Genomic DNA, 27,233 nt, shown 5'->3' on the forward strand with positions numbered 1-27,233 from the left:
ATGTATCTGTCGGCGGCCGATCGTAAGATCAGGCATATCGTGAAATTCCTAGGCATATCGTGAAACGTGAAAATCTTTGACTCCTTCCCTGAGTCGACGGAGCCCCGCTACGCGGGGCTCCTATTTCTGGGCAGTTTGCCCTTCGGGCATCTGAAGCAACCTAACGAACCTATCCTACCTATCTATTGAGTTAATGTGACTATCGTCAAAACATTACACAGGAACATTACGATCTGCCTGATCGTACGATCGGCCTACGACATATCGATGCCACAAATTTGTGAGTATACCTACACCTCTACTATAGGTACAAAGCTATTAATATTGGTTGAAAGTAAAACTGCAAGTAATTGTGAACTCAGCCTGTATTGGCAACAGAGGTGAGAATAGAGTGCAGCCACACGGCGGCGCCGCGCGCGCCCGCGTCCTCGTCGTTCGTGTAGCCCGCCGCCACGTACGACGCGCGTCCGGCTCTGGAATAATAGACAAATCATGTATAAGAGTAAAGTGAGAATGTATACCTATTTCTTTCTTGGGCTCTATTTAGTGTATGGGTATATACGATAGTGACGAGGGGCGAGTGTTTTTTTAGAAGAAGTACCGGGCAGTGTTAACAGCCAGTGATCAGGGATTAATTGACTTCGTGATTAGCCAATTAAAAAAATTATAAAATTGTGATTTTTTCTAGAAACAATACAGAAACAGTGAAATGGTTTATTTGGATCCTTAAGAATCGGATCATCCGTTACGACCACCCTACTGGTAAGTATGTATCTATATATGTTCATGTTTATATGTATGCTTAGACAGTGAGTATAAGTCATAAAACAGGTATCATATGAATGAGAAATGGTGAAAAGTTATTGTGTCCGACAAGCGCAAATGTTTACCTGGCAACCATACCGGCGGTGGCGCGGGCGCCTCGCTCGGCCGCCTCGTCAGCCCGCGCAAGCGCTGTCTTTAGGCCTTTCGACAAGCTCTGCTTGAACGCCGTGGCCGCCGCGTGGAGAGTATCCAACTGCAATTACATCACCAGCATGTTCAGAACTTTATCAGTTTATTGCGCAATTTGCTTCTCCCTCAATAACAAACCACGAAGTAGTTTTTATCGTTTAGCGAGCAGATCGAAAAAAATGTGTACGAGAGAAGCTGGTTTCTTGCAGCCGCTATGCTACGCGAAAACCATTGAAACACGCAGCATCGTCGCCGCGGACACTGAGTAGGTAAGTAGTATTCCGGTATAATCATTATTATGAATTAGTGTGTATGATGTGTGTTTAGTTTACCATAGTTCTGTCTCCCGGCTCGGCGCCCCCGTATGTAGAGATGGCGTGCATGGCGCCCTCCCACGCGACGAGCCAAGACGCTGCGTCGACTGCACTCGCACTGAAACATCCACTGACTTTATTTATGAATATTTTTATGACCGCTATTCGAATATATGTAAAATAAGCTCAGCAGTCATCTATCTTATCTAGAAGGTGCGCCATAGTGGATTGATGCACATGTATAGGTTACCTATTTACAGTTAACTGCAGAAGGATTTAACTCCTCTTGAATAGTTTGTAACCGAGCTCACTGTCATAACAAGCATTCTCGTCGTTGTAAAAAATCTTAGGATTTGTATTGCATCTGACAGAGCTTATTATGTAGCCTTCAATTTAAAACATAGATGGATACATAGGTACATACAGGTAAAGAAAATACTACCTGGCGAACGCTTGAGATGCTGCTGATAAGCCCAGGCTGTAGATGCCGCCCGAGGTGCCACCCATATCGGTTTCTGCGATCTCTGAGAGGTCCCACAGCACGTTGCATGGGAACTCCACGGATGCCGTTTTCAGGTATGATAGAATTGCTGCAAAATATATTCACAAATTATAGACACTTACTTCAAATTAAATGTAACACATGACTCTCGTGTTTCTTCGCTGGTGAAAAATCTTTACAAATTCGTGACACATTGATTTTACCCAATCCGAATTTCTTGATCGTTATACCGCAGTCTCCGTCTCCACACCCTGAGTCCAGCCTGTTCAGAAGTTCTTCTTGCTTGACCAATTCTTCGGCTGCCTTCGTAAGACTACTCTTGAACAGTTCTTGTTCTCTAAGCGATAAGGAGGGACCAGTTGCAGCCTGAAAAAAGAAAAATATTCTGTTCTCAGTACATCAAGACTAAAAGCAAATTGAACACTTTTATTAAGTACTTGTCATAAGCGACGAACCCTCTTTCCATTTATTGATTTTATTTATTTGAGCACAGTTGAAACCTTTTTATCAAAAATCTCCACTATTGGCGGTTGATGTGCAGGTTTTCCGTGGAACTGGACCTCACCTGTTATTCAACTATTTAACTTATTTATGTATCTACTTCTTAACTCATCAATCTCATGTCATCACGCATATGGCGTAAGCGCAGTCGCCTCGACTAAACTCGCCTTTCCAGCATCGCACTGCAACAGCGTACCATCATCCCCGTGTCCCCAGCCAACAGCGGCATTCGGCGCGTCCTACAAGTCCAGCCTTAAATCTCCTTGCACTATGTAGCTTTAGCGCAATAGGGAGCCGTCCCGATTAAACTCACCTTCCGAGCATCACTCTGTAACAGCGTATCATCATCCCCGTGTGGCTCATCGCAACGTCTGGACGCGGCACCGCCAACCCAGCCCACAGCGGCGGTCGGCGCATCCAGCAACTCCAACCAAAGGTCTCCTCGCATCTGGTTTAGGTGCAGCAGGCAAATCTGGAAGCCTTGCATCTCTAGCGACGTCTTTAAGTGTCCAGAGTATATGCGTTCCACTATGATTTTCTTGCTACCTGTGTAAAATGTAGGTAAGTACCTATGTATGTAAGAAGCTTTTTGTCTTATTCACTAACCTTCATTTATTTGTTTCATGTATAACTTACGCTACGATGTATAAATAATCAAGCAAATTGAGAATTTTTTATCAGGGTTTAGGAATAAATGTTACAAATGGGAATACTGTATACGGGTCAATTTTCAAATAGGCATTTTTTGTTGTCCCACGGCTAAAACTCGAAGTCCATAAGACTAAAAGACTGGTTATGTATATATTTTCATTCAATGTATTATAAGCTTTAAAGAAAATGTACAACTGCACCTTAAATATATTATTTGTTTCTGACAAAATCGCATTTGAAGTTCCAAAAACGGCGAAATTTGCCGTTTTCGCGTGTCCCAGTGGCGGCATAGCGCAATAAAAAAAAATCATAACTTTGGATGTAGGCAACGTATTATAAACAACTTTGTATTTTTATAAAGGGCATTTTCTCGAGAATTGATTAATACATATTGATAAATTAATGCGTTATTTAATAAAACAAGGGAAGCCTTTTTATCGCTGTCCCGCGCGGCACCTGTTTTGTTATGACTTAAATATACCCCCTATAATCTTCTTTGTCTATTGAATAACGGTTAGATTAAATTTACGACGCAATAGTGCGGTTAGTTGGGCATCGATTGACATCGAGTGTGGACGCGGAAACAGTTTAATTTATTTAAAAACAGGAAAGAATCTCTTTCGATATATTTTGGTACGACTACAATGACATTTGTATGGACGCTTAATACGTTGGTACATAGTTGAAATAAAAATGTTTATTTTATAATAATAGTTGCAAATATAGTGTTAAAATATATAGTAAAATAAATAAGTAAATCGGTTGTACTGTGTAGGAAATATCGCTAAAAAATATTATTGGCGACATGTCGCGACATTTGTATGGCGACATTTATACGGCTATTTTGACCGTAAAATGTCGATTGTGCCATACAAATGTCGACATAGTGTCATACAGATGTCGAGAAGGTGCCATACAAATGTCGTCAGGGTCTTATAAATGCAACAAAAATAATAAATAGTGGCATATACATGTTGATACTGCCATACAATGTCGAAAAAATGCCTTATTCGTGTCTTACAAATGGCTAAATAGTGCCATACAAATGTCGATCTTTAAACGTCCATATCTAGCTAACTATAAAAAGTACAGAGGTGCCTTGTACAGTATATTTTTTGTTGTTAAAAACCCTTCCTAAAACGATGATTATAAATCACATTTTTCAAAAATAAAAAATTGCCATACAAATGTCGAAAAAACACCCTCTTCAAAAATTGACCCATACCTAAGTAATCATTTGTTTCTGCACTGATGATATTCATCTCCATGAATGAGGTGCCTCCCAAGTTATCGATCATGACGGCCACTCTGTCTCCAGACTTCAGTTTAAGATGTGCAACAACCTAAAAACATTTTAAAGCATTAAAGATTTTTTTAGTCATCCATACAGAGAAAAATAAGAATAAGTCGTAAACCTGGTCAAGTATCATGGAAACTGTTTCTTTGGCTGTTCCCAGCTTCATCTTCTTAATTCCCGCTTCACCGTGCACTCCCGCGCCTAGTTCCATCTCATCAGCAGCTATCTCGAACAGCGGCGGTTGACCTGAATTTCAAAACGGAGTAAATTACATGGTAAGTATGATTTTTCCAGAACAGAAATCAGATAAATTGATTCAAAATACCTGGCAATGAACAGGCACTCAGGCAGACTCCTAGCGTGGCCATGGATTCGTTAGCTTCAGCAGCTATTTTCCGTATGGTCGCCAAATCATAACCTATCTCCGCCATAGCTCCGCACAGCTGTAATTCAAACAATGTGATTTTAATTAAAGATGTCGTTCGGGTCTGCATACGTACACGTATGTTTGTCCCTGAATGTTTTTAGAACTTAGTCATACATATGTACACATTTATTTCTTACAGAAATATATGGAATAAATTACAGGCGCCAGGCGTATCGTGCTGTGTGTGGCGTGTAGTCTGTCAAAGAGGAAGATCATAAAAGATGTTTACCCACATGCAAATGAATCCGTCGACTAAAGTTACGACGATCCAAAATGTGGAACTAACCTTGTAAAAGAAGACTTCTCCACACATGCTCCTTCCTCCGGTTTTGTTGTGACTCGAAGCAACATCTTCGCCAACGATAAGTCCCTCCACCTGAAAGACAATAAGCAGCAACGTATCTTAAGAACCACTTAATATATTTAACGAGTAAGTGTATCGTATATTTTAGTTTAAAACAGTAGGTATCGAAGTTTTTCGTCAGATTAGGTATCTGTCCAAATGTATTTTATTGCGTTTCGCATTATGTTTTAATAGGTATTAGGTTTATCTGATTTATAGTCCTACTTATACAGGTTTACGTAGTAAACAATCAATCCACCCTAGGAGTGGCATCCAAGTTTCCTGATAAATTTTCCTATCCCAATTTAGAGCTGATAAAATCAAAAGTACCCAAAAACTCACCTTTATGCCAGCGATCTTTGCTTTTTCTATAGCTTTCCCAAAGTTCAGCCTGTCTCCAGTGTAATTGCCAATTATAACAATCACGCCACCTAAAAATATGAAACATACTTTGACCTCTACAACTATATAATGTAGTGAAAAGTCGCTCACCTGTTGCTGTACACACTTCCAGAGTCTAACATCTTGTATGAAGTAATAACGTCTTAATATATAATTTAAGACGATGAAGCAGGGGCGTATTTACCCTAGGGCCATCCGGTCCATGGCCCGGGGCGCCAACCTCCAGGGGCGGCATATGCCAACCCCCAGGGGCGGCATGCCGCCCCTGGCGGATTGCATTTTGTTTTTCTTCCTTGACTTCTGGGGCGGCGAAACGTATTGGCCCGGGGCGCCAAATTTCAAAATACGCCCCTGCGATGAAGTAATGAAACAGCTATAATAATTTGCCTTCCACACATGCGATGCGTGACACACACGCTCCTGCTTCCTTAGGCTCCTACACACTATGCCGGCGGGCATGCTGCCAACAACTCGGCGGTATTCCCGGCGGGTATTTTAGCCAGCCTGATTATGCCGGCGGCATACCCGCGCGGCAAAAACCCGGCATAGTGTGTAGGAGCCTGCAGACCTTTGGACGAAAATTCCTGAAACTTTCAAAGCCTTTAATTCTTCCTCTTTATTTTTCTGTCTTGTGACAAGATTTCCTCCCTCACCCGAATTGTACTTGTAGAGCTGAGCGATCGCGTAGAGCACGTGCCCCGTGGGTGGCGAAGCGAACACGCCGCCCGCCACCGCGCCGTCCAGCATGCCGCTTCCCACCAGACCTGGACACAAATTCCTACTATATCTGCGGCCATTTGGACACCGTAAGTAGTTTCCAAATTGTAACCTCAAAGAACTAGACTACCTCCTGCAAACGGTTCATGGCCCGAACCGCCACCTCCGAGAACTGCGACTCGTTTTGAATCTACCTGGAATATAAAAAAACAATCGTCAGTCACAGTAAATAGACCTTTAATAAAACATAGAATGAATTATTAAGACTGCCTAAAAATGTCAGCGTGCTGCGAGTGCGAATGGTAATGTTTCAATCATTATGTGCTCCGATATTGCCTGTTTTAAAATGTTATACAACATCAGGGACAACATAATCAATTAATCAAACACTACCAATACTATCACGCTTTCCCTGTCACACGATGTTATATAACATTTTATAACAGCCAATATGGGAGCACCATTAGAGGACAGTGCAAATCCTGTAACTGTTCTACCTTGGTCCGGACGGTGATGACGCGGTGCTTGGGGTGCAGATGCAGCATGGGGTAGGTGGCCACCACCCCGCGCAGGTTGTCGTCCACGCAGCTCTCCGGGGAGTTGATTACTTTTTTCGTCACAGGCTTGCGAGACATCCTGGAACTGTAGTTATATTCACTTTGAATCGTAAACTTATCTCGATTTACTAAAGGGAAAAGGTACACAACAACAACAACAAGGTAAACAAAGAACATTTCTGGACATATTTCGCAGATACCTATGTTCTTAATTAAATCTTACTAGGTATACCTACCTTCCTATAAACAATCACAAACATAATAAACATAAAATAATATATCGGCAAATATAGGGCGAAGCCAGACACAGTAAAAAGTTCGGTTCTCTGTAATACGAAATAACATCTATTTACCAGAATAGGTTGAATGATTTTAAACAATAAATTACATGCTTTTAAAATGGCACTTACGTTTTATAATTTAATTTAGTAGTTACTTAAGTAAACTTAATAAACTGGCACAAACTTAATTCACTATAACCGATTCTGTTAAAATCGCATCTGCATCAAAATTACAAATTATGTAAGTAATTTCGGTCTATATAACCGGCTCAAACTAACTGACAAGTACTGTTAATAGCATTATTGTGGTCTAATAATCTTAAGTAGTTATCACAGAGAGCCAATGTTTACGACCTCTGTCTGATAACGTTGTTTATAACTTTTATATACTATGTACTTATAAAAACATGTCTTTAACTAAAGACCTAACCTACCTACATTCTAACGAAAGATTATTTGTTACAAACATCTTTTCGTCTTACCCAAAATAATTAGGGACACTATAATTTAGATACCTATTTTATATTAAATTATACCGTGGCATAATACAGTTTATACACGAGTTTATATTATACTTACATACCTCATCCCAATTACAAAATTTACTAGTTTTCGGAATAAGAATTTCTCAGTCGTTTTAACTTCTAGCTTTTAAATAGTTATGAAATAAAACACAACACGGCACTTAACACTGAACATTAATAATAGGTAATTATAGGTAAATATTGTTTTTTGTCTGTAGAGGAAAATTATAATACCATAAGAAGACTAACACAACGACAGCGTGAAGTCTAGAAGTTGGATGATTTTCCTATAGGTATAACTATTGTGCAAGTAACAGTGGTTTGTATTGAAACCAAGTTGGTGGTTTGAGTAGCATCATAATACCATACGTTCAATCATATAACATCAAGCAAACAGAATCTATTGTCCACATTCTGATATATAAAAATAATCTTAAGTCCTTTGTATTTCGGTAGATTTTTCCTAATTAGTTAATCGTAGTTAGAACGTTTTCAATAGACTGTCCACCAACGTGCTAGCCAACGAATGGTACCTAGCGTTATTTTTAGTCTCACGCACAAGTTCTAGGCTGGCTGTGATGCGAGTGAAGGTCTCAACTCGTTGGTACCTAATATCTAATCTAAGGAAGTACACCTTAGTGAAGCTGTATTTAATAGGTGTCGTTAGTTGATCTGAAAATGATAAATGAAAATTAAAGGTTAGTTCTTAGAAATGAATTGAACAGTTAATCAGATTAACCATTTTGATTTGCTTAGTATCCGTAATAATCAGTCATAACAAAAAAGTCCAGGGGCCAAATATATTGTAACACACCGCTGTTATCATAGAAATAAGTATGTACTTATGTGGCCTGTTATATTTGGCCGTCACCATATCTGATGTTGACTGTATTTCTGCATTTCTTACATACATACCTACCTACCTACCTACGTTAACGTTAACAATCTCATAAAACGTAAATAATCAAATCGGTAAGAAACCTTTCAGTCTGTATTTTCCAATTTGTATACAAAGATTGTTTTCATTGTTCAAAACTCATTAACAATATTGTTACAATCATGATCTTGTTTGAGCAAAACCGTTAACTACGTACTACGTAAGGTCTTGCATCTAATATTATAAGCTGCATCAGGCGACACTACTGTAAATGAGGTCTCAAGGCCGACATAAACGGGTTGCATTACGTACCTACACTGCAACTTTTACGGGAACTGCACGCGGGTTTAATTTTTATACAAGTAGGAACTGGAATTTAAGCCGTCATACAATCTGTGCCGGTCCTACTATCCTGACTGCAAACCCTACACTCCTGTCCTATCTACTGGGTGCTCCGGTGTCTCGGGCAGGCTGCGGGCGCCTACGGAGGGGTGGCAGGGGTTGTTGCGTAATAAGTTGGTTTGCGCGCGTACTTTGTTTGATTTCGCGTTTGAGGCTTAGCCGGTGTGGGGTGACGCTGACACCTCCACTGACTCGAGGCCGCTTAGGTTGAATCAGCAGAGTCATGCGAGCTTACAGGGCTATTTGCCCCAACTTCGCCTCCCCCCTATAGTCTCCTCTTCCTAGTCCTTGCTGCAGGATCTGCTGGCTGGAGTTGCCCCTAGTATCAGTATCAGTATCAGTATCAGTCATACAATCTGTGCCGGTCCTTTAACTTCTTCGCAACGCTTCACGATAAGGCAGGTATATTAAATAAAACACTTCAATATGAATAATCAGTTTATAACATTAAAGCTGTTGCTGTATCCCTCGAATTCGGTGATGGTGCCGAGTAGGCTTCGTCGGGCTCCGTAGTAGACGACACGGTAGGACGCGGCCAGCATGTCATCTGGTACCGTCCATTCGAACGTTGCTCGACTCGTGCCGAGCAGCGTTGATACGCGCTCCCAGTAAAACCTGCGAACAAGAGACCGGTCATTTACTCTTATCATAATAATAGATGTACAGACGCCAGTAAATTTCCAAGCAATTCTAGAGGAACTCGAAGGCATCAGGGTTCAATCTTACTAATGACTTCATATGACAAAGCGAGTCATCATGCAGAAAGCCCAAAAACTGACCAGTTTAATAGAAGAACTTGAAAATAAATTGGTCAATCAGCCTTACAGGCTTAAGTTTCATAAATAGTAAAACTGTTATAAACTAATCAAACAATAAAAACTTAAAGAGTCATACTTGGTTTCCCAGTTGGCGTCGGTGGCGACCGTCACCCACTCGCCCAGCTCCTGCCTCTGTATGACTGCGTGCGATGACCCCTGGCGAAGATTGTTGCGAGGGTTCGCAGCCACCTGGAATAGAGTAAATGTAAACAACATCAATTAATTTAATATTAATAATTATTGACTCGCAGCGAAGGCATTGCTTACAGTAAGATACGGAACATAAAATTGTCAAACAGTTGAACAATGGACATCTAACTCAGTTAGATAGGAATTTTAACTAGCTATTACGTACAAAGGTAGCACTAATAGTGTCCCCCCTCGCAACAGTCGCGGGAGGCTGTTCCACGACGTCACCGAAGCTGGCGCCGATGGGCGAGTTGTCCACTATTACAGGTAGGATTAGTGAGATTGTCCTCCCGATGTTGTCTGCGGGCTCCGGCCCTGGTTCCACAGTACCGCCCTGTAAATAAACACCGTTTTAGTTATTAAACCTATTCTGAAATTTCTCTATTTGCATACTCTATATTATATGTCTATATTATACGCACCTGAATCGCGACAGTTGTAAATTCGTCGAACTTGTTCAGGAAGATATCCAGCGCGTTAGGGCCGTAGATCGTAGAAGCTGCCTCGTACCTTTGCACCTGGAACAAATAACTACAAAATATTTCTCGGCCTACATGTCACCCAGAAGCCAGTAAACCCAACGAGTGAGTCATAGCATAAGAATTCAGGTTTACATCACCTGGCACTTGTAAATAGAGCGATCGCCAACCCGAAATAGAAATAGAAAATATTTATTTGGCATAAAAACATACATTAGGTACAGCAAATTAAATAAGTACAAAAACTAAAAATGGAAAAATAAAAACTTTTTACAAAAAAAAGCAAACCGACTTCAAAAAGGATGAAATAAAATATTATCCTTTTTGAAGTCTATGCGTTACCAACTGATATGTTTGAAGTCGGTGCCAAGCCAAATTTTGAAGCATACCATGATTTTGGTGCGATTCGATAACGATGTACCTACGTTGGATTGCCTTACACGACGACAATGAACGTACTTTCTGTAGGTACAGTCGACGTTAAAAATATGTTTACACTTTTCGCCTTATTACAAAGGAGTAAGGTGCAAAAGTGTAAATATATCTTTGACGTCGATTGTATCTAAAGCCCCCTCCAGACTATGCGCGTGAATCGCGGGCGAAGCCGCGAACGCGAGTGTGGAGTCGATTTCGCAGGTCTGCGTTCAGGACTCCACACTCGCGTTCGCGGCTTTGCGCCGCGATTCGCGCACGAGTGTGGAGGAGGCTTAAGAACACACCTCAGAACACACGATCAAACCTTCTTGGCGCAGTCTGTACCATGTTTGTCGGCACATTAGTGGAAATCCAATGCATTTTTTTTTCGTCGTATTTTTTAAAGAGCATTTCTTACTAATGCTCGAACAGTCTATAGCACGCAAGTGTGAGATTGGGACTGAGTAATTTCCCGTCCCTTATCCAGAGGACTACATTTCAAAATATAAAACAATTTAAGAAATTTACCTTCTTGCCAAATTTCACCTAAAGCGGTTCAGTTGTTTAGCCTTGAAAAGGCGACAAAGAGGCAGACAAAATTACTTACACATTTGTAATAGTTATTAGTGCAGTTCTAATGGGATTTATAGCCATAAAGCTGATTATTTTGACTGGTATTGTTACTACTTGGCTTGGCACCGACTTCAAACATATCAGTTGGTAACGCATAGACTTCAAAAAGGATAATATTTTATTTCATCCTTTTTGAAGTCGGTTTGCTTTTTTTTGTAAAAAGTTTTTATTTTTCCATTTTTAGTTTTAACGCATTGTTAAGAGCGTGACGCATGAATGAAAAACAAGATCATGTTTAACACTAAATTCGTGTACCTATTACTTTAATAAATATGTATGTAATCAGGAATTTTCTCGAGTCCGCCTGGGAAATTATAATTCCTGTCACTACTACACTAAATCCATCCTCCGCCCCGCCACTGGCCCAATCCCTCAACGCCCCGATCACTCAACCTCACAGCGCATCAACCCCTGATCCAGGAACCCCCCGACCCTGAACCAGGAATTTTCTCGAGTCCGTCTGGGAAATTATAATTCCTGTCAACTAAATCCATCCGCCCGCCCCGCCACTGACCCAATCCCTCAGCCCCCCGATCACTCAACCTCACAGCACATCAACCCCTGATCCAGGAACCCCTCGATCCTGAACCAGCAACCCTTCAACCGCCATTCCCCGACCCGTTAATCTCTGACCCCGTAACTCCTAACCCTAACCCCCGATCAGTAGCCTTACCAGCTTACCACGAGTTTGACATTGATATATTCGCTAGCATGTGTGTAACTTACTTCCTATGCATCTCGCTCGTATTAACCTTAGTGTGAGCGAGATGCATAAAAAGTTACATTTAGATGCATAAGACGTTAGCGAATATGTCAATGTCAAACTCGTGGTAAGGCTACAGTTGCAGTACATCAAATTGGTGGTTTTCGGAAGCAAATGCTCGAGTTACTTTAGAAAACCCCGAAATCACTTAACACGTGCCTTTAAAAATTGAGGAGTTCCCTCAATTCCTCATGGATTCCATCATCAGACCAGAACCAAAAATAATACGGAAACACCTTGGAGGTAACTTCTTCCAAACAAAAAAAGAATTACTCAAATCGGATCACAGGTGCCGGAGTAATCGGTGAACATACTTACATTTAAAGAAATCATCATCATTATCATCAAAATAATCATCATCATCAGGTCTACTTCATCAAATTAGTGGTTTTCGGGAGAAAATGCTCGAGTTGCTTAAGAAAACGCCCAAAACACCATGCATGTGCCTTTAAAAATTGAGGAGTTCCCTCAATTCCTCATGGATCCCATCATCAGAACAGAACCAAATTAAAATGGGACCAACTCGAAGGTAGCTCCTTTCAAACAAAAAAAGAATTACTCAAATCGGACTATGAATGTCGGAGTAATCGGTGAACGTACATAGTAAAAAAAAAAAAAAAAATAGCCACAACCGAATACAGAACCTCCTCCTTCTATGAAATTGAAGTCGGTTAAAAAAAACGTACACCAAATAGGATGCCGCTCAGCATAAGCAGTGTCTGTAAGACACGGCGCTGGTTTTCAGGGCACCCAAAATTAAAACTAAAACTTAAAACTAATACAGAAACAGATAGAAACAGAACAAGACAGAACACGGGTAAGAAAGAAGGAGAGAGAGAGAGAGAGAGAGAGAAAGACCACATTTATTTCTCATAGTAGTCATAGTTCACAAATATGTTTTTTTTTTTTGTTTTGAATATGTCCGCTTAGTTATAACTGGTTATAAACTTTGTTGGGTTGCGAGTAAATACTGGTTTAGGTTGTACTTAAAAGAGATAACGGATTTGCAGTTTTTGATTGGTGGCGGTAAATTGTTCCAACATTTCGTTGCAGCATATCGGAAGCTGCCACGAAAAGCGGACGTGCTGTGTTGCGTAACGTTAAGTTTGAGAGCACCTCGTACATGACCTTTCGAAAACTTAAGTTTTTCAAAAAGATAAGACGGCTGTTTATCGCGAATGATTCCAAAAAGCAATGAAGCAAAGTGCAATGTACGTCTGGCAGTCATATTTAACAGATTATTACGGTTCAAAAATGGTGTGATGTGAGAACGGCTAGGAACAGAGAAACAAAAACGGGCATGCATTCTGAATGTGTTGAATTAATACCGAAGTACGCGCCAGCATACACCCCCCAAAGACTGCATCAGCGTAACTCAGTTTAGACAGAATAAGCGTGCCACACAGGTTTATGCGTAAATCGACGTTAATAAAATCACGGACGCGATATAATACTTTAAGCCTATAAAAACAGTTGCTGACTAGTTCTAGAGCATGTTTTTCAAATCGCATCTTACTGTCCATAAGCAGACCTAGATTTCGAGCTATAAAAACGCGCTCCAAAACATCGCCCGAGACTGAAACCTGCGGAGGCGCTAGGTCACGCAGCAGTTTATCAGGACCAAACATCATCAGCTTTGATTTACTAGAATTAAGAACGAGATTGTTTGCTTCACACCACTGCGCGATTTGATCCAAGTCCAAGTTCAATTTACTTACTGCTGAGGACATTTCGTTGGGCTTAAATGGTATATAAATTTGTAAATCATCGGCATATTGATGATAGTTGCAATGCTTTATATTGGTAATAATATCAGCACTATACAAGATAAAAAGCAACGGGCCTAAAATTGATCCTTGTGGGACTCCACGTATAACGGGCAGCGGACTGGAGATCGAGATTGAACCATTTTCATCTCGAAGTTCAACAGATTGCGTGCGTCCAGTCAGATAGCTCGCAAACCAGTTCAGAGAACGTATATCGAATCCATAAAATGCCATTTTGGAAAGTAAGAGCGTAGTATTAATGGTATCAAATGCCCTAGAAAAATCTAACAGCACCAGCATGACATTTTTACCACTATCTCGATCCGTAAGATGTTATCTACTACGTCTAGTAAAGCAGTGGTGGTACTACGCGTCTTTCTGAACCCTGACTGTTTCTTCGGCAGAATTTCATTCGCCTCTAGATACTCTGTTAACTGAATTCGCTGATAGGATTCCATTCTGGTATGATTAATTGATATAACAATACCTGGTATTCCTCAGGCGTGGCCACATAATGGATGTACTCGTTGGTGAGCCCCGAGACGACGACGCGGCGTGGTAGGCTGAGGCGCTCCATGGCGTTACCGACGACGTCACGTATGCGGCGCCCGGACATGGTGGTCGGCTCGCCGGGCACGCCGGCGATGGCCAACCCACCCAGGTACACCACGGTCGCTGAGACTATGCTGGGGTGCCAAGGGAGCGGGAAGTTGGCCTGGATAATAAATATTCTTATTTTAATTTTTAGGTAAGTTTCTACTCTATTCTCAGAACTATTTCAGTTATCCAGGCAAAATAAATGTTCAATGCTAAAATACAAAAAAAAATAATAATATAAGGACAATCTTACACAAATCGACTTAGCCTCACAGTTAAGCTCAATAATATTACATTAGGCCAAGAACGCATTTTGGGAAACATGACGTATGGAAGTAGTTAGTACCTATCTATGTACATATCTGGTTAGTGCAGTGCAGATCATGATTTGATGTCTTATACTTTAGCAATTCTGGTATATATAATTACATTAATTATATATATTTCGGGGATCTCGGAAACGGCTCTAACGATTTCGATGAAATTTGCTATATGGGGGTTAAGGGTATTAGGGGAAAAGTCGATCTAGCTAGTTCTTATCTCTGGGAAAACTTGCATTTTTGAGTTTTTATATGTTTTACGAGCTAAGCTCGGTCTCCCAGATATTTCTAATTAACATTAATTGACGTGACGTGAAAAAAAAAAATCTCGTTCATATATATGAACGAGAATTTTTCACGTAGGTAGGTAACACTCACTCGCCCAGTCATCAGTAGAATAGGTTTAGGCGCGTGGCACTCGATGTCTTGTTCTGTAGGTGGTGATGTTACAACGCCGCCGATGTCGTCCAGGAGAGGGTTGCCTGATATTGTACCCTACAGGCAAAAAAAGACATCAATAATCGGAAATATCACATAGCATCGATTTTTCAATACCTCATGTACCTATTTGAAATAAAGCAGAATTACGTTATTAGCAAAATGTGAGACAAAATACACACTGGACAAAGAAATTGGATAGGTGGAATACCACCCTTAGGCATAATCAATTACTAAGACTAAAATAAAACCTCTGAAACAAATTAAAGTGCATTCATTAGTTTAAAACTAATACTTAAGCATTATTTTTTACTAGGAGGTCTGCTATCTATTGGTAGCACAGACCAACCCCTATAGACCGAGCATAAAGGACGACTCGCGGTCACCGCCCGTATGGTGTATAGGTCAAATATAAGATTGTTCGCGCGCCGCTCCGATCAGTTGCGCCCAAGGTTACGACCTGTTAGCAGCGTGCACGAGTCTAAGAAAATAAATCGTAAACTATTGAATTCATTGGGAAATCATGGGATATTCCAGCGTAAAATGGTGTGGCAAGTCATCTAAGACTTCTACTTACAAAACAGATGGAATAACATCCCACAGGAAAGCGAAATTCATTATTTCATTGAATAATGTTTCTTGTCCGCGGGGTTCATTTTATACTGGTCGGTAAGCAGAGGCGAAGTATGTCCGTCCCTTTTCGTCAACTTGAAAATGCAATGCGCTATCCCTTTCCCTTTCGACTAGTGATGAGACGATGATGGTTTTTCAGTTGCGAAAACTTCGTGCTTCGTCATACCGTATTGTACCATTTTAGACATAATATATAGGTAACATGTGTAAGTTTTTTTAGAATCCTCTAGGCCAGCGGAGCAGTTAGGCCGCATGTCACGAGATGGACCTGATGATGAACTTCAAAGAAGTGCGAGGGAACTCGGTGTTGGTTTGTGATAGAAATATGTTGTATGGGTTATTTAGAATCCTCTAGGTGAGCAGTTAGGTCTCATGTCACGAGATGGACCTGATGATGAACTTCAAAGAAGTGCGAGGGAACTCGGTGTTGGTTTCTGATAGACATATGTTGTATGGGTTATTTAGAATCCTCTAGGTGAGCAGTTAGGTCTCATGTCACGAGATGGACCTGATGATGAACTTCAAAGAAGTGCGAGGGAACTCGGTGTTGGTTTGTGATAGACATATGTTGTATGGGTTATTTAGAATCCTCTAGATGAGCAGTTAGGTCTCATGTCACGAGATGGACCTGATGATGAACTTCAAAGAAGTGCGAGGGAACTCGGTGTTGGTTTGTGATAGACATATGTTGTATGGGTTATTTAGAATCCTCTAGGTGAGCAGTTAGGTCTCATGTCACGAGATGGACCTGATGATGAACTTCAAAGAAGTGCGAGGGAACTCGGTGTTGGTTTGTGATAGACATATGTTGTATGGGTTATTTAGAATCCTCTAGGTGAGCAGTTAGGTCTCATGTCACGAGATGGTCCTGATGATGAACTCCAAAGAAGTGCGAGGGAACTCGGTGTTGGTTTGTGATAGACATATGTTGTATGGGTTTTTTAGAATCCTCTAGGTGAGCAGTTAGGTCTCATGTCACGAGATGGACCTGATGATGGACTTCAAAGAAGTGCGAGGGAACTCGGTGTTGGTTTGTGATAGACATATGTTGTATGGGTTATTTAGAATCCTCTAGGTGAGCAGTTAGGTCTCATGTCACGAGATGGACCTGATGATGAACTTCAAAGAAGTGCGAGGGAACTCGGTGTTGGTTTGTGATAGACATATGTTGTATGGGTTATTTAGAATCCTCTAGGTGAGCAGTTAGGTCTCATGTCACGAGATGGACCTGATGATGAACTTCAAAGAAGTGCGAGGGAACTCGGTGTTGGTTTGTGATAGACATATGTTGTATGGGTTATTTAGAATCCTCTAGGTGAGCAGTTAGGTCTCATGTCACGAGATGGACCTGATGATGAACTTCAAAGAAGTGCGAGGGAACTCGGTGTTGGTTTGTGATAGACATATGTTGTATGGGTTTTTTAGAATCCTCTAATAATAGAAAATATTAAATTAATCAATAAGTATAATTATTAAGTAACTTTACTCTAAGTATACTAAATTGGTAACAATTTTACCACAATAAATTTCGATGTCACTGGTAGCAGTACCCACTACCTGTAATGAACATGTCCCATCCCTACGCTTGCACCTGTCAGCGCGCCATGTTTAAAACGACCAATCGCAACGCCGTGAGCACCCCTCCCGCACCTCACAGTTTGGTGATTTGCGTCGGGAACAAAATGGCCAATATTAGGTTTCTAGAGGCGGTGTTCTGTGATTGGTAGCTAAAATAGTTAGTAAGGACCTACTAAATTACCTGAGTAATATTCAATGTGTTAGCACCATCAATAGTTCCAGAAGCGAAACTGTAACCCAACGCAGCCGCGCAGCCTGTGACTTGTTCATTCTGAAATCATAAACTAATAATCATTATTTAAAATTAAAAAAGGGAAGATGCCGTATTTTCATCCTTTCATTGATTTTTTATTAAATATACACTTTGTATTAGATTGTATGTATAAGGCACATTAAGAGTATTACGACATACCTCATTAAAGGTCCTTTCCACGGGATCGTATTTTGACACAACTTGTTCAGCCATGTTCAGGAATTGGTGTACAACGTTGAGGTCTCCTCTCAGCTCTTCTCCGGCATTGTTGAGCGCTTCCTGGAAACAGTAAAAACATCTTATTCTTTATGTACGAATTAATGCCAATACCAACAATGCTGTTGTTCTCTAGAACATTCTGTCAAGCAAATTTGTCCTCTGTCAAAAAAACCATATAACATATAGCAGCAAGGTAGGTACATTAAAATACGTAAGGTATTTACCACTGCGCCCTCATATACAGCTGTTCCAATAATCCTCGTGCTCTCAAACATGTCGTCTCCCGGGCCCAAAGAGTAGCAACGTTCTCCCGCGGCACACAGTAGGAAGTGATTGTCGCACGCCTCGCCACTGAACTCGCATCGCGCACCGCGCAGGTTGGGCGATACGTCGCCGAGATTCGACGCGAAGAAACCGGCTACGATGTCTGCCTGAAACGGAACCGTAGGTGCTTCAGAAATATCGTCGACTGCAACCGTTGCCATGAAAACTTGGAACCGTCTTCACAAAAAAACTTCAAGAACATGGTGGTTAGATGCATTTTTTCTGGTAGAAACCTATCGACTTGAGTAATGTATTTTCAAAAACACTTTCTTATTATTAGTATGGCATATCAATCGAAAAATTATTTGGTAGGAGATACATACCTGGCCAACAAACCTTTCAGGGTTCAACATTGCCTCCATCTTTATGGAAGCGTAGCCCAGATTATCTGAAGATACCAGCAGATTCGTCATGTTCATGCTGGTAGTGTGGACTGTGAACCAGTTCATTATGCCATGCAGGGAGCCGTCCTCCTTAACAATTCGAACTTGGGTGAGTACGTCGTCGGTGTCACTTTCATATCTGAAATTATATTTAATACATCGTTAATGATTTTGTAACAGAGGAAACATTTCAGGCAAAACAAATGAATGTCCAATTGTCCATTACCTTTCTCTTTCTTCTGGCGGATTATATTCATACGAGTATGGTGATCGATTCATGTGGGCATTGCGGACCGTCGATGTGCTGTAAAATAGACGGGCTGGCACCATGTTTTCATGAGCACGGACAATACTCTAAAATGGGAGACAACTGATCAAATCGCGAGTCAGTTCAATAAGTACAGACAGCTACATTTTTTTTATTTGATTTGATTTGGACATGTAACAGCAAGCAAGGTTAGTGTTAACAGTATTCCTTACATTAGTGATCCCCGTTACATAAGCATCGAAGGTTTCTCTAGAGAAGCCGAGGATGCTGACGTCAAGAATGAAGTCTACCAGATACCCGCCCGGTGCCGAATGAGTGTGAGTTCCAGTCAGTATGACGTTCTGCAGCGTGTATAATTCGCCGTACATGGCCTGGAGATTCCTGACAACCTGGATTTAAAGAAATTACAGTTAGGCAATACTTTTAAACAGGTGATAATTATTCTGTCTACGAGTTGCTCTCATATAAACTACTTACCTCCCGCCTGACAGCAATGCCTATGGATTGAACGTCAGCGGTGACAAGAACGATCCTTTTGCCATCTTTCTCAAAGATGAAGGATCGAGCGAACTGTCGGGTATGGATGCCAGCACCGGATTGAGATAACTCAGCGTACCCCATCTGAAAATATGTATGGTAAAACGTGAAACGTAAGGAATCTCTTAGTTACGGTATTCATCCATACATGCTCCTCGTCTGCTAACAAAGGTGAATTATCACAAAATATTCTAGTTAAGTATTCTCGGAAGACTTACAAACGTAATTTCAACACACGGTCCTGTCATATCAGCTATCCCGACGCCTACTTCATACAGCAGCTCGGTCGGAATCTCCGGCGTCGTAGGGCTCTCGTCCGTCCCTTCGGTTGTCGTTATGTCGTAGATGGGGCCCTCATCAGTGACCACGAAGTATATTGTGACTGACATGCCGGCTATCACTCCTAGGGATACGCCCGTAATGAGCAACTTGGCAAGTAACGAAATCGCCATGGTTCCTAGAATTTTTTTTTAGATCATTAAATCTTTTATTAACACACTTTCTTAGATCAAAATGATAAATTACTATGACAAATGGTCGATGGTGCCTTTTTATATCATATTTAATTATAAACCGCGTGCCAGGAACAGATTTCCATGACCAATAGCATCCCGGGTGAAAACTCGGTTGTTAAGGGTAATAAGTAATGAACCATCCCTCGTGAATAAACTATAATTTGACAAAGTTTCAGTCGGAAGGCGATGACAAAATTTATTCATTGCTTTACATGTTTGGGTGGATGCCATTCCACAACCCGCCAACAGAGCGGCAACTGACGTCCACGAGGGTTCATTACACGTCGCACTTAACCACTTTACGAGTTATCGTCCGGGATGCGATGACTGACGTGCGCCTGGCCTGCGGTACAGATGTAGTACATTATTATTTTCCTTCGTATTTTCACGGAAACGTACGAACGTATCTTGCTATTTCAGTCAGATTCGGTACAAAAATTACTGATGTTGATTGAAGTAGCATGACATAAGAACGTTTCCGAAAAAATACGAAGGAAAACAATTATTATGCACTACATCTATATATTAGAATCGTTTCTAAGGGTGGTATTCCACCCAGGGACCGGAACCGGTTACCTTAACCGGGGTTTATCATAGGGTTATTTTAGAAGTGGTTATAAAAACCCCTACCATAACGGTAACCGTCTGATAAGGTAACACTTTGATTCGGTAACCGTATCAGATCGAGTTAACCTCGGTTACCGGTAACCGAAATAAAAACCCAGTCGATTCAGTTACCTCATAATAAGGTTTTGAACCAGTTCAAACGATTGTAATCTTTACGCACACTTAAATTGAACTTATTATTGAATAACCGTGGTTGGCATGGGCGGTCTATTAAGTCTCCAGCACAAACATGTTTCTTTGTCGGTAACTTCGCTTATTGTCAATTCAAACAATATTGTACTTTGACTCCTTAAGCTAAAATTGAAAACATTATTGGGCGATTACAGTATTATTTTGGAGCGACAGCCGCAGCGCGGCCATTCCTTTGTTTATCTTTATACGTTTATACCTGTGTGTTCCTATTGTTTTTGTTCATTTCGGAGCAATTCTAGTTTGGAATTTTTAGAAAAGGGCTTCCTGCAAGTAAACACCATCCTATCCTAGCAATATCTGTTATTGTTTAGTTATATTTTTAATGCTACTTAGATATTATTTTTCTATTTTCGGGTTCAAACTTGGTATGGGTTTACCCTTGAATTGCCGACAGACATTTCATCGAATGTTATTTCGAAGACAACGTTTCAAGTATTTTCATTTCATCGACATGTCATTGCGTCGAAGAATTGATACTAGTAAATTTAAATCTGGGACTTTTAATTGGCACTCGAGTTATTTCGTATGTAGTTTATTTCTTTACGGGTTTTCTTATTTCATTTTGGATTGCATTTAATAAAATTTATTACGCATAAAATTATTTCAATTTGTAATATTTGACTTTGTTAGCCGTTCGTTTCTGTGTGGGGTCGCAGTTCTTACCTAACCTAAACCTACTTTGAAAGCCGTTCGTTTCTGTGTGGGGTCGCAGTTCTAACCTAACTTAAACTTACTTTGAAAGCCGTTCGTTTCTGTCTGGGGTCGCAGTTCTAACCTAACCTAAACCTACTTTGATAGCCGTTCGTTTCTGTGTGGGGTCGCAGTTCTAACCTAACCTAAACCTACTTTGAAAGCCGTTCGTTTTTGTGTGGGGTCGCAGTTCTAACCTAACCTAAATATACTTTGAAAGCCATTCGTTTCTGTGTGGGGTCGCAGTTCTAACCTAACCTAAACCTACTTTAAAAGCCGTTCGTTTCAGTGTGGGGTCGCAGTTCTAACCTAACCTAAACCTACTTTGAAAGCCGTTCGTTTCTGTGTGGGGTCTCAGTTCTAACCTAACCTAAACCTACTTTGAAAGCCGTTCGTTTCTGTGTGGGGTCTCAGTTCTAACCTAACCTAAACCTACTTTGAAAGCCGTTCGTTTTTGTGTGGGGTCGCAGTTCTAACCTAACCTAAACCTACTTTGAAAGCCGTTCGTTTCTGTGTGGGGTCGCAGTTCTAACCTAACCTAAACAGACTTTGATAGCCGGTCGTTTCTGTGTGGGGTCGCAGTTCTAACCTAACCGAAACCTAAAATTCTTACAACAGAAAAATGTATAAATGAGTAGTATTTACGACATATAAAAATGTATTAAAGTAATACGTCGAACAAATGAATTGCAATGTTTAGTAGTTGTGCCAATTAAAATAATTTGAAACGAATCAGCGATCAAGTAATATTCGTTGAACAGTATTTCTACGCAGTAAGAAAAATTGAAATAAATAGTATATGAAACAAAATAACGCCAAACAATACTACTAGTACTAACGTTTCGATGAATCGTTGTCGATGAAATAATATTCGATGAAAAGTTTGTCGGCAAAACAAGGGTACACCCTTGGTATGTACCTACAGATTAAAGACTGATTTAAGGAAAAAATTTAACCTAACTAGTAATTTTACTGGTAGTTATAGTTTATCTTTAGATAGAGTGAATAAAAAAATCACGTTGTGATAAAGATACATGCGTTCGCGGATTGCGGTAGTGTGGTAGATATTTAACCATTGTTGACAAATGACATAATACCTAGTTATTATGAGCTTATTTTATAATAAGCAATTACTTTTAAACGTTTTCAGATGCGGTAAGTTGTGTCAGCTAAAAGTCGTAATTTACCTTGTTTTGCTTAATGCAGCGAGCAGAAAATATATATATCATCTATAGCAGTGATAACCTTATTTTAATACTTCAAATCTTTCATTAATACCAGAATTCATTATATTTATTAAGTATCTGTAACATTGGAAAGGTGAAATAATTTTGATTAAATTAAATAGATACATACTTAGTAAGCAGTGTTGGGCATTCAAGAATAAAATCATTATTTGAATAAGAATTCCTAAGAATAAAATCATGTTGATTTATTCCCGTCAAAATTATTCAAATAAAAAAAATAATAAGAATAATCTCATTCTTAATCAAGTAAATGTAATCATGATTTTATATTCTTAATAATATTCCTGGATTAAAATGTAGTCTGGGTGCCGTATAGATAGAAGTAAATAATAATAGTTGTCTAATTTATACCTAATTTTATTCAATAAAATCTTAAGAATTTAATTTACTGCCGCATAGTCTTTGTATTGGTCGATACCCGTATTGCTTTTAATCTGATAACTAAATCATCAGGTACAATTCAGCTGATCTGCTCGGATGGTGGATAGCGAAACACTTCAATGGCTCACTGTGCCTAATTTAATGTAAAAAAATAAAATACCGGCCAAGTGAGAGTCGGACTCGCGCAGGAAGGGTTCTGTACCATTACGCAAAAAACAGCAAATAAATCATGTTTGTTGTATGGGAGCCCAACTTATATATTTATAATATTCTATTTTTAGTATTTGTTGTAATAGGGGCAACAGTTATACATAATCTGTGAAAATGTCAACTGCCTAGCTATCACGCTTCATGAGATACAGCTTAGGGACAGGCAGACGGACAGCCGAGTCTTAGTAATAGGATCCTGTTTTTACCCTTTGGGTACGGAACCCTAAAAAATATGTTTTTAAAGGTATGATAAGGGATAGCTCGATATGGTGTATTCCTATTTCTCTTCGCCGGGCACAGATGGGAATAGGCATTTCATTTAAATCATTCCCATCTGTCCCCACCTCATGTATCGCGGCGGTCACGTTGGGCAGGAACAAATGGGGAAAGTGTTCATGATTTTTTGTTTTCGAATTATGTTTAGTATGTAGTTTCAGTGTCCGAGTTACTACCGAGAATCATTGTATTTTTAAAAGTTCAGCTGATATTTAAAATTTGTACTCATTATTAGACGGAAATGAATAGGTATTAATATCGTTTGACACACCGCCTACCGCACGTGTTTAGCAAATGCTGACAAAAAATTCACCACGCCACGACTTAATCTTATTGTTATTGCCAATGAGTAATAAATGACGGTCTCAAGTGGAAACACAGCAAATAATACAATACAATTCATGCTGCGATCTGCGACATTCTGCAAATCTAGTGATAAGCGTAGGACTATTTTCTTACCTGCTGTAATTTGCTATCTCATTCACTTTCCGTAGGTGTGAAAGAGATAGCATACGTAAAGACCTCAAGGCTGATAAGAATAATAAACAAAATACATACTTAATTGGCAAAGGAATATACATTGAACCATCATAATTATAATTTCGCAGTTTACTTTATATGTAGTTTCATTATCAAATTATCATCGCCGTATCGAAGGCTCCAAAAAAATGTACATATCTATCACAATATAATCTTTTACGCTAAAAAAAAATCAAATCAATCCGACCGTTGAAAAGAGGGGTGAAATTCATTTTACTAACTTTATACATTGTACTACAAAAGTTAAATTAATTGAGTATAACATTCTAATTTAATAAGACGTTATTTAGAATAATCCTACATTAGGAATAAATATCCCGTTTTTTATTTTTCATTTAAATAAAAGTGACATGATTTATTAACTTTCATTTTATTTTAAAATAACGAGTGCAAGAATTATTCTAATTCAAATCTATTGGATTAAGAATAAGTAAATTTTCGTATTCAAGTGAATTTTAGCCCAACTTAGTATGCTTTCTACATTCCAACAAAACTTTCTTCTACAATTCACGGGATTTTTTAAACCCGAAAGAGTAAAAGGAAATAGGTAGTACTAGGTAGTAATGTATGTAGTATTTTTTTAGACTCCGCTGTCCGTCTGTCTGTCACCAGGCTGTATCTCATGAACCGTGATAGCTAGGCAGTTGAAATTTTCATAGATTATGTATTTCTGTTGCTGCTGTTACAACAAATACTAAAAACAGAATATAATAAATATATTAAATAAAAAAAAATATATGAAAAAAATAAACAAAATAAACAAAATAAACAAAATAAACAAAATAAACAAAATAAACAAAATAAACAAAATAAACAAAATAAACAAAATAAACAAAATAAACAAAATAAACAAAATAAACAAAATAAACAAAATAAACAAAATAAACAAAATAAACAAAATAAACAAAATAAACAAAATAAACAAAATAAACAAAATAAACAAAATAAACAAAATAAACACAATAAACAAAATAAACAAAATAAACAAAATAAACAAAATAAACAAAATAAACAAAATAAACAAAATAAACAAAATAAACAAAATAAACAAAATAAACAAAATAAACAAAATAAACAAAATAAACAAAATAAACAAAATAAACAAAATAAACAAAATAAACAAAATAAACAAAATAAACAAAATAAACAAAATAAACAAAATAAACAAAATAAACAAAATAAACAAAATAAACAAAATAAACAAAATAAACAAAATAAACAAAATAAACAAAATAAACAAAATAAACAAAATAAACAAAATAAACAAAATAAACAAAATAAACAAAATAAACAAAATAAACAAAATAAACAAAATAAACAAAATAAACAAAATAAACAAAATAAACAAAATAAACAAAATAAACAAAATAAACAAAATAAACAAAATAAACAAAATAAACAAAATAAACAAAATAAACAAAATAAACAAAATAAACAAAATAAACAAAATAAACAAAATAAACAAAATAAACAAAATAAACAAAATAAACAAAATAAACAAAATAAACAAAATAAACAAAATAAACAAAATAAACAAAATAAACAAAATAAACAAAATAAACAAAATAAACAAAATAAACAAAATAAACAAAATAAACAAAATAAACAAAATAAACAAAATAAACAAAATAAACAAAATAAACAAAATAAACAAAATAAACAAAATAAACAAAATAAACAAAATAAACAAAATAAACAAAATAAACAAAATAAACAAAATAAACAAAATAAACAAAATAAACAAAATAAACAAAATAAACAAAATAAACAAAATAAACAAAATAAACAAAATAAACAAAATAAACAAAATAAACAAAATAAACAAAATAAACAAAATAAACAAAATAAACAAAATAAACAAAATAAACAAAATAAACAAAATAAACAAAATAAACAAAATAAACAAAATAAACAAAATAAACAAAATAAACAAAATAAACAAAATAAACAAAATAAACAAAATAAACAAAATAAACAAAATAAACAAAATAAACAAAATAAACAAAATAAACAAAATAAACAAAATAAACAAAATAAACAAAATAAACAAAATAAACAAAATAAACAAAATAAACAAAATAAACAAAATAAACAAAATAAACAAAATAAACAAAATAAACAAAATAAACAAAATAAACAAAATAAACAAAATAAACAAAATAAACAAAATAAACAAAATAAACAAAATAAACAAAATAAACAAAATAAACAAAATAAACAAAATAAACAAAATAAACAAAATAAACAAAATAAACAAAATAAACAAAATAAACAAAATAAACAAAATAAACAAAATAAACAAAATAAACAAAATAAACAAAATAAACAAAATAAACAAAATAAACAAAATAAACAAAATAAACAAAATAAACAAAATAAACAAAATAAACAAAATAAACAAAATAAACAAAATAAACAAAATAAACAAAATAAACAAAATAAACAAAATAAAAAAAATAAACAAAATAAACAAAATAAACAAAATAAACAAAATAAACAAAATAAACAAAATAAACAAAATAAACAAAATAAATAATGTAAATAACATTCATAAAATGAATATTATTAATCAAATAAACTACATTAATAAAATGAATATTATTGGTAAAATAAATAACATTAATAAAATAAATAATATTAATAAAATAAGTGAATTATAGTAAATAAATAAAAAAGTAAAAGAAAACTAAATTAAGAAAATTAACAAAGTTAACAATTAATAAATTAACTATTTTTTTGTATTTTACTGACGGCACATCACTAAATACGGATGTAGCAAACCTATAAGCAACCGATAATAAAGGTTACCATAACTGAATAAAAACCTGTTAAAAACCCCTAACAAAAACCCTATCGCGATGGGGTTTTGAGATTAACTCGGTTAAAGGTTAGGGTTACCGTTTCAATAAGCTTACCATTACAATCAGGTAACAGCATGATAGGGTTACCGAATGATACGGTAACCGAATCGATTGGGTTACCGAATGGATAGGATTAAGCGTAAAGAGGGGTTTTCCGGTCCTTGATTCCACCTATCCTATCCTTTGTCCAATGTTTATTGCGTCTCACATTTTGCTTTAATGAGAGAGTGAGACGCACTGACATTGGCCAGGTGGAATACCACCCTAAGATATTTTCTAACCACTGACAAAGGATGGAGGAATCGTATAACATAAGTATGATATGTGTAATCT

At 37.7% G+C, this 27,233-nt stretch overlaps 2 protein-coding genes and 1 long non-coding RNA gene across 3 annotated transcripts in view; 1 reads left to right on the forward strand and 2 right to left on the reverse strand.

Moving 5' to 3' along the window:
- Window positions 1–6,187, forward strand: part of LOC134796528 (uncharacterized) — a 66,148-nt gene extending 59,961 nt beyond the window's left edge. The window contains exons 2-3 of the long non-coding RNA XR_010144943.1: window positions 4,301–4,494; window positions 6,080–6,187. This is a non-coding gene — a long non-coding RNA (uncharacterized LOC134796528). The remainder of the gene's footprint in view (window positions 1–4,300; window positions 4,495–6,079) is intronic.
- LOC134795165 (triokinase/FMN cyclase-like) lies at window positions 351–7,228 on the reverse strand. Its single transcript, XM_063766999.1, has 15 exons — window positions 7,076–7,228; window positions 6,606–6,750; window positions 6,239–6,302; window positions 6,045–6,155; window positions 5,332–5,420; window positions 4,933–5,022; window positions 4,545–4,662; window positions 4,338–4,465; window positions 4,148–4,265; window positions 2,585–2,817; window positions 1,974–2,136; window positions 1,711–1,858; window positions 1,287–1,386; window positions 891–1,018; window positions 351–473 (listed from the first exon to the last, which is right to left on the reverse strand). The coding sequence occupies exons 2-15, from the start codon at window positions 6,741–6,743 to the stop codon at window positions 359–361; spliced, it is 1,743 nt and encodes a 580-aa protein (XP_063623069.1). The 5' UTR covers window positions 6,744–6,750; window positions 7,076–7,228; the 3' UTR covers window positions 351–358.
- Window positions 7,229–9,178: 1,950 nt separating this feature from the next.
- Window positions 9,179–19,842, reverse strand: LOC134791279 (neutral ceramidase-like). The gene is made up of 14 exons (XM_063762273.1): window positions 19,580–19,842; window positions 19,302–19,445; window positions 19,037–19,213; window positions 18,783–18,910; window positions 18,497–18,695; window positions 18,074–18,280; window positions 17,790–17,909; window positions 17,559–17,648; window positions 15,107–15,223; window positions 14,299–14,526; window positions 10,179–10,274; window positions 9,923–10,090; window positions 9,644–9,756; window positions 9,179–9,364 (listed from the first exon to the last, which is right to left on the reverse strand). The coding sequence occupies exons 1-14, from the start codon at window positions 19,811–19,813 to the stop codon at window positions 9,184–9,186; spliced, it is 2,202 nt and encodes a 733-aa protein (XP_063618343.1). The 5' UTR covers window positions 19,814–19,842; the 3' UTR covers window positions 9,179–9,183.
- Between the last annotated feature and the right edge of the window lie 7,391 nt (window positions 19,843–27,233).

Source organism: Cydia splendana, chromosome 1, assembly GCF_910591565.1.
Source record: "Cydia splendana chromosome 1, ilCydSple1.2, whole genome shotgun sequence".
NCBI lineage: Eukaryota > Metazoa > Arthropoda > Insecta > Lepidoptera > Tortricidae > Cydia > Cydia splendana.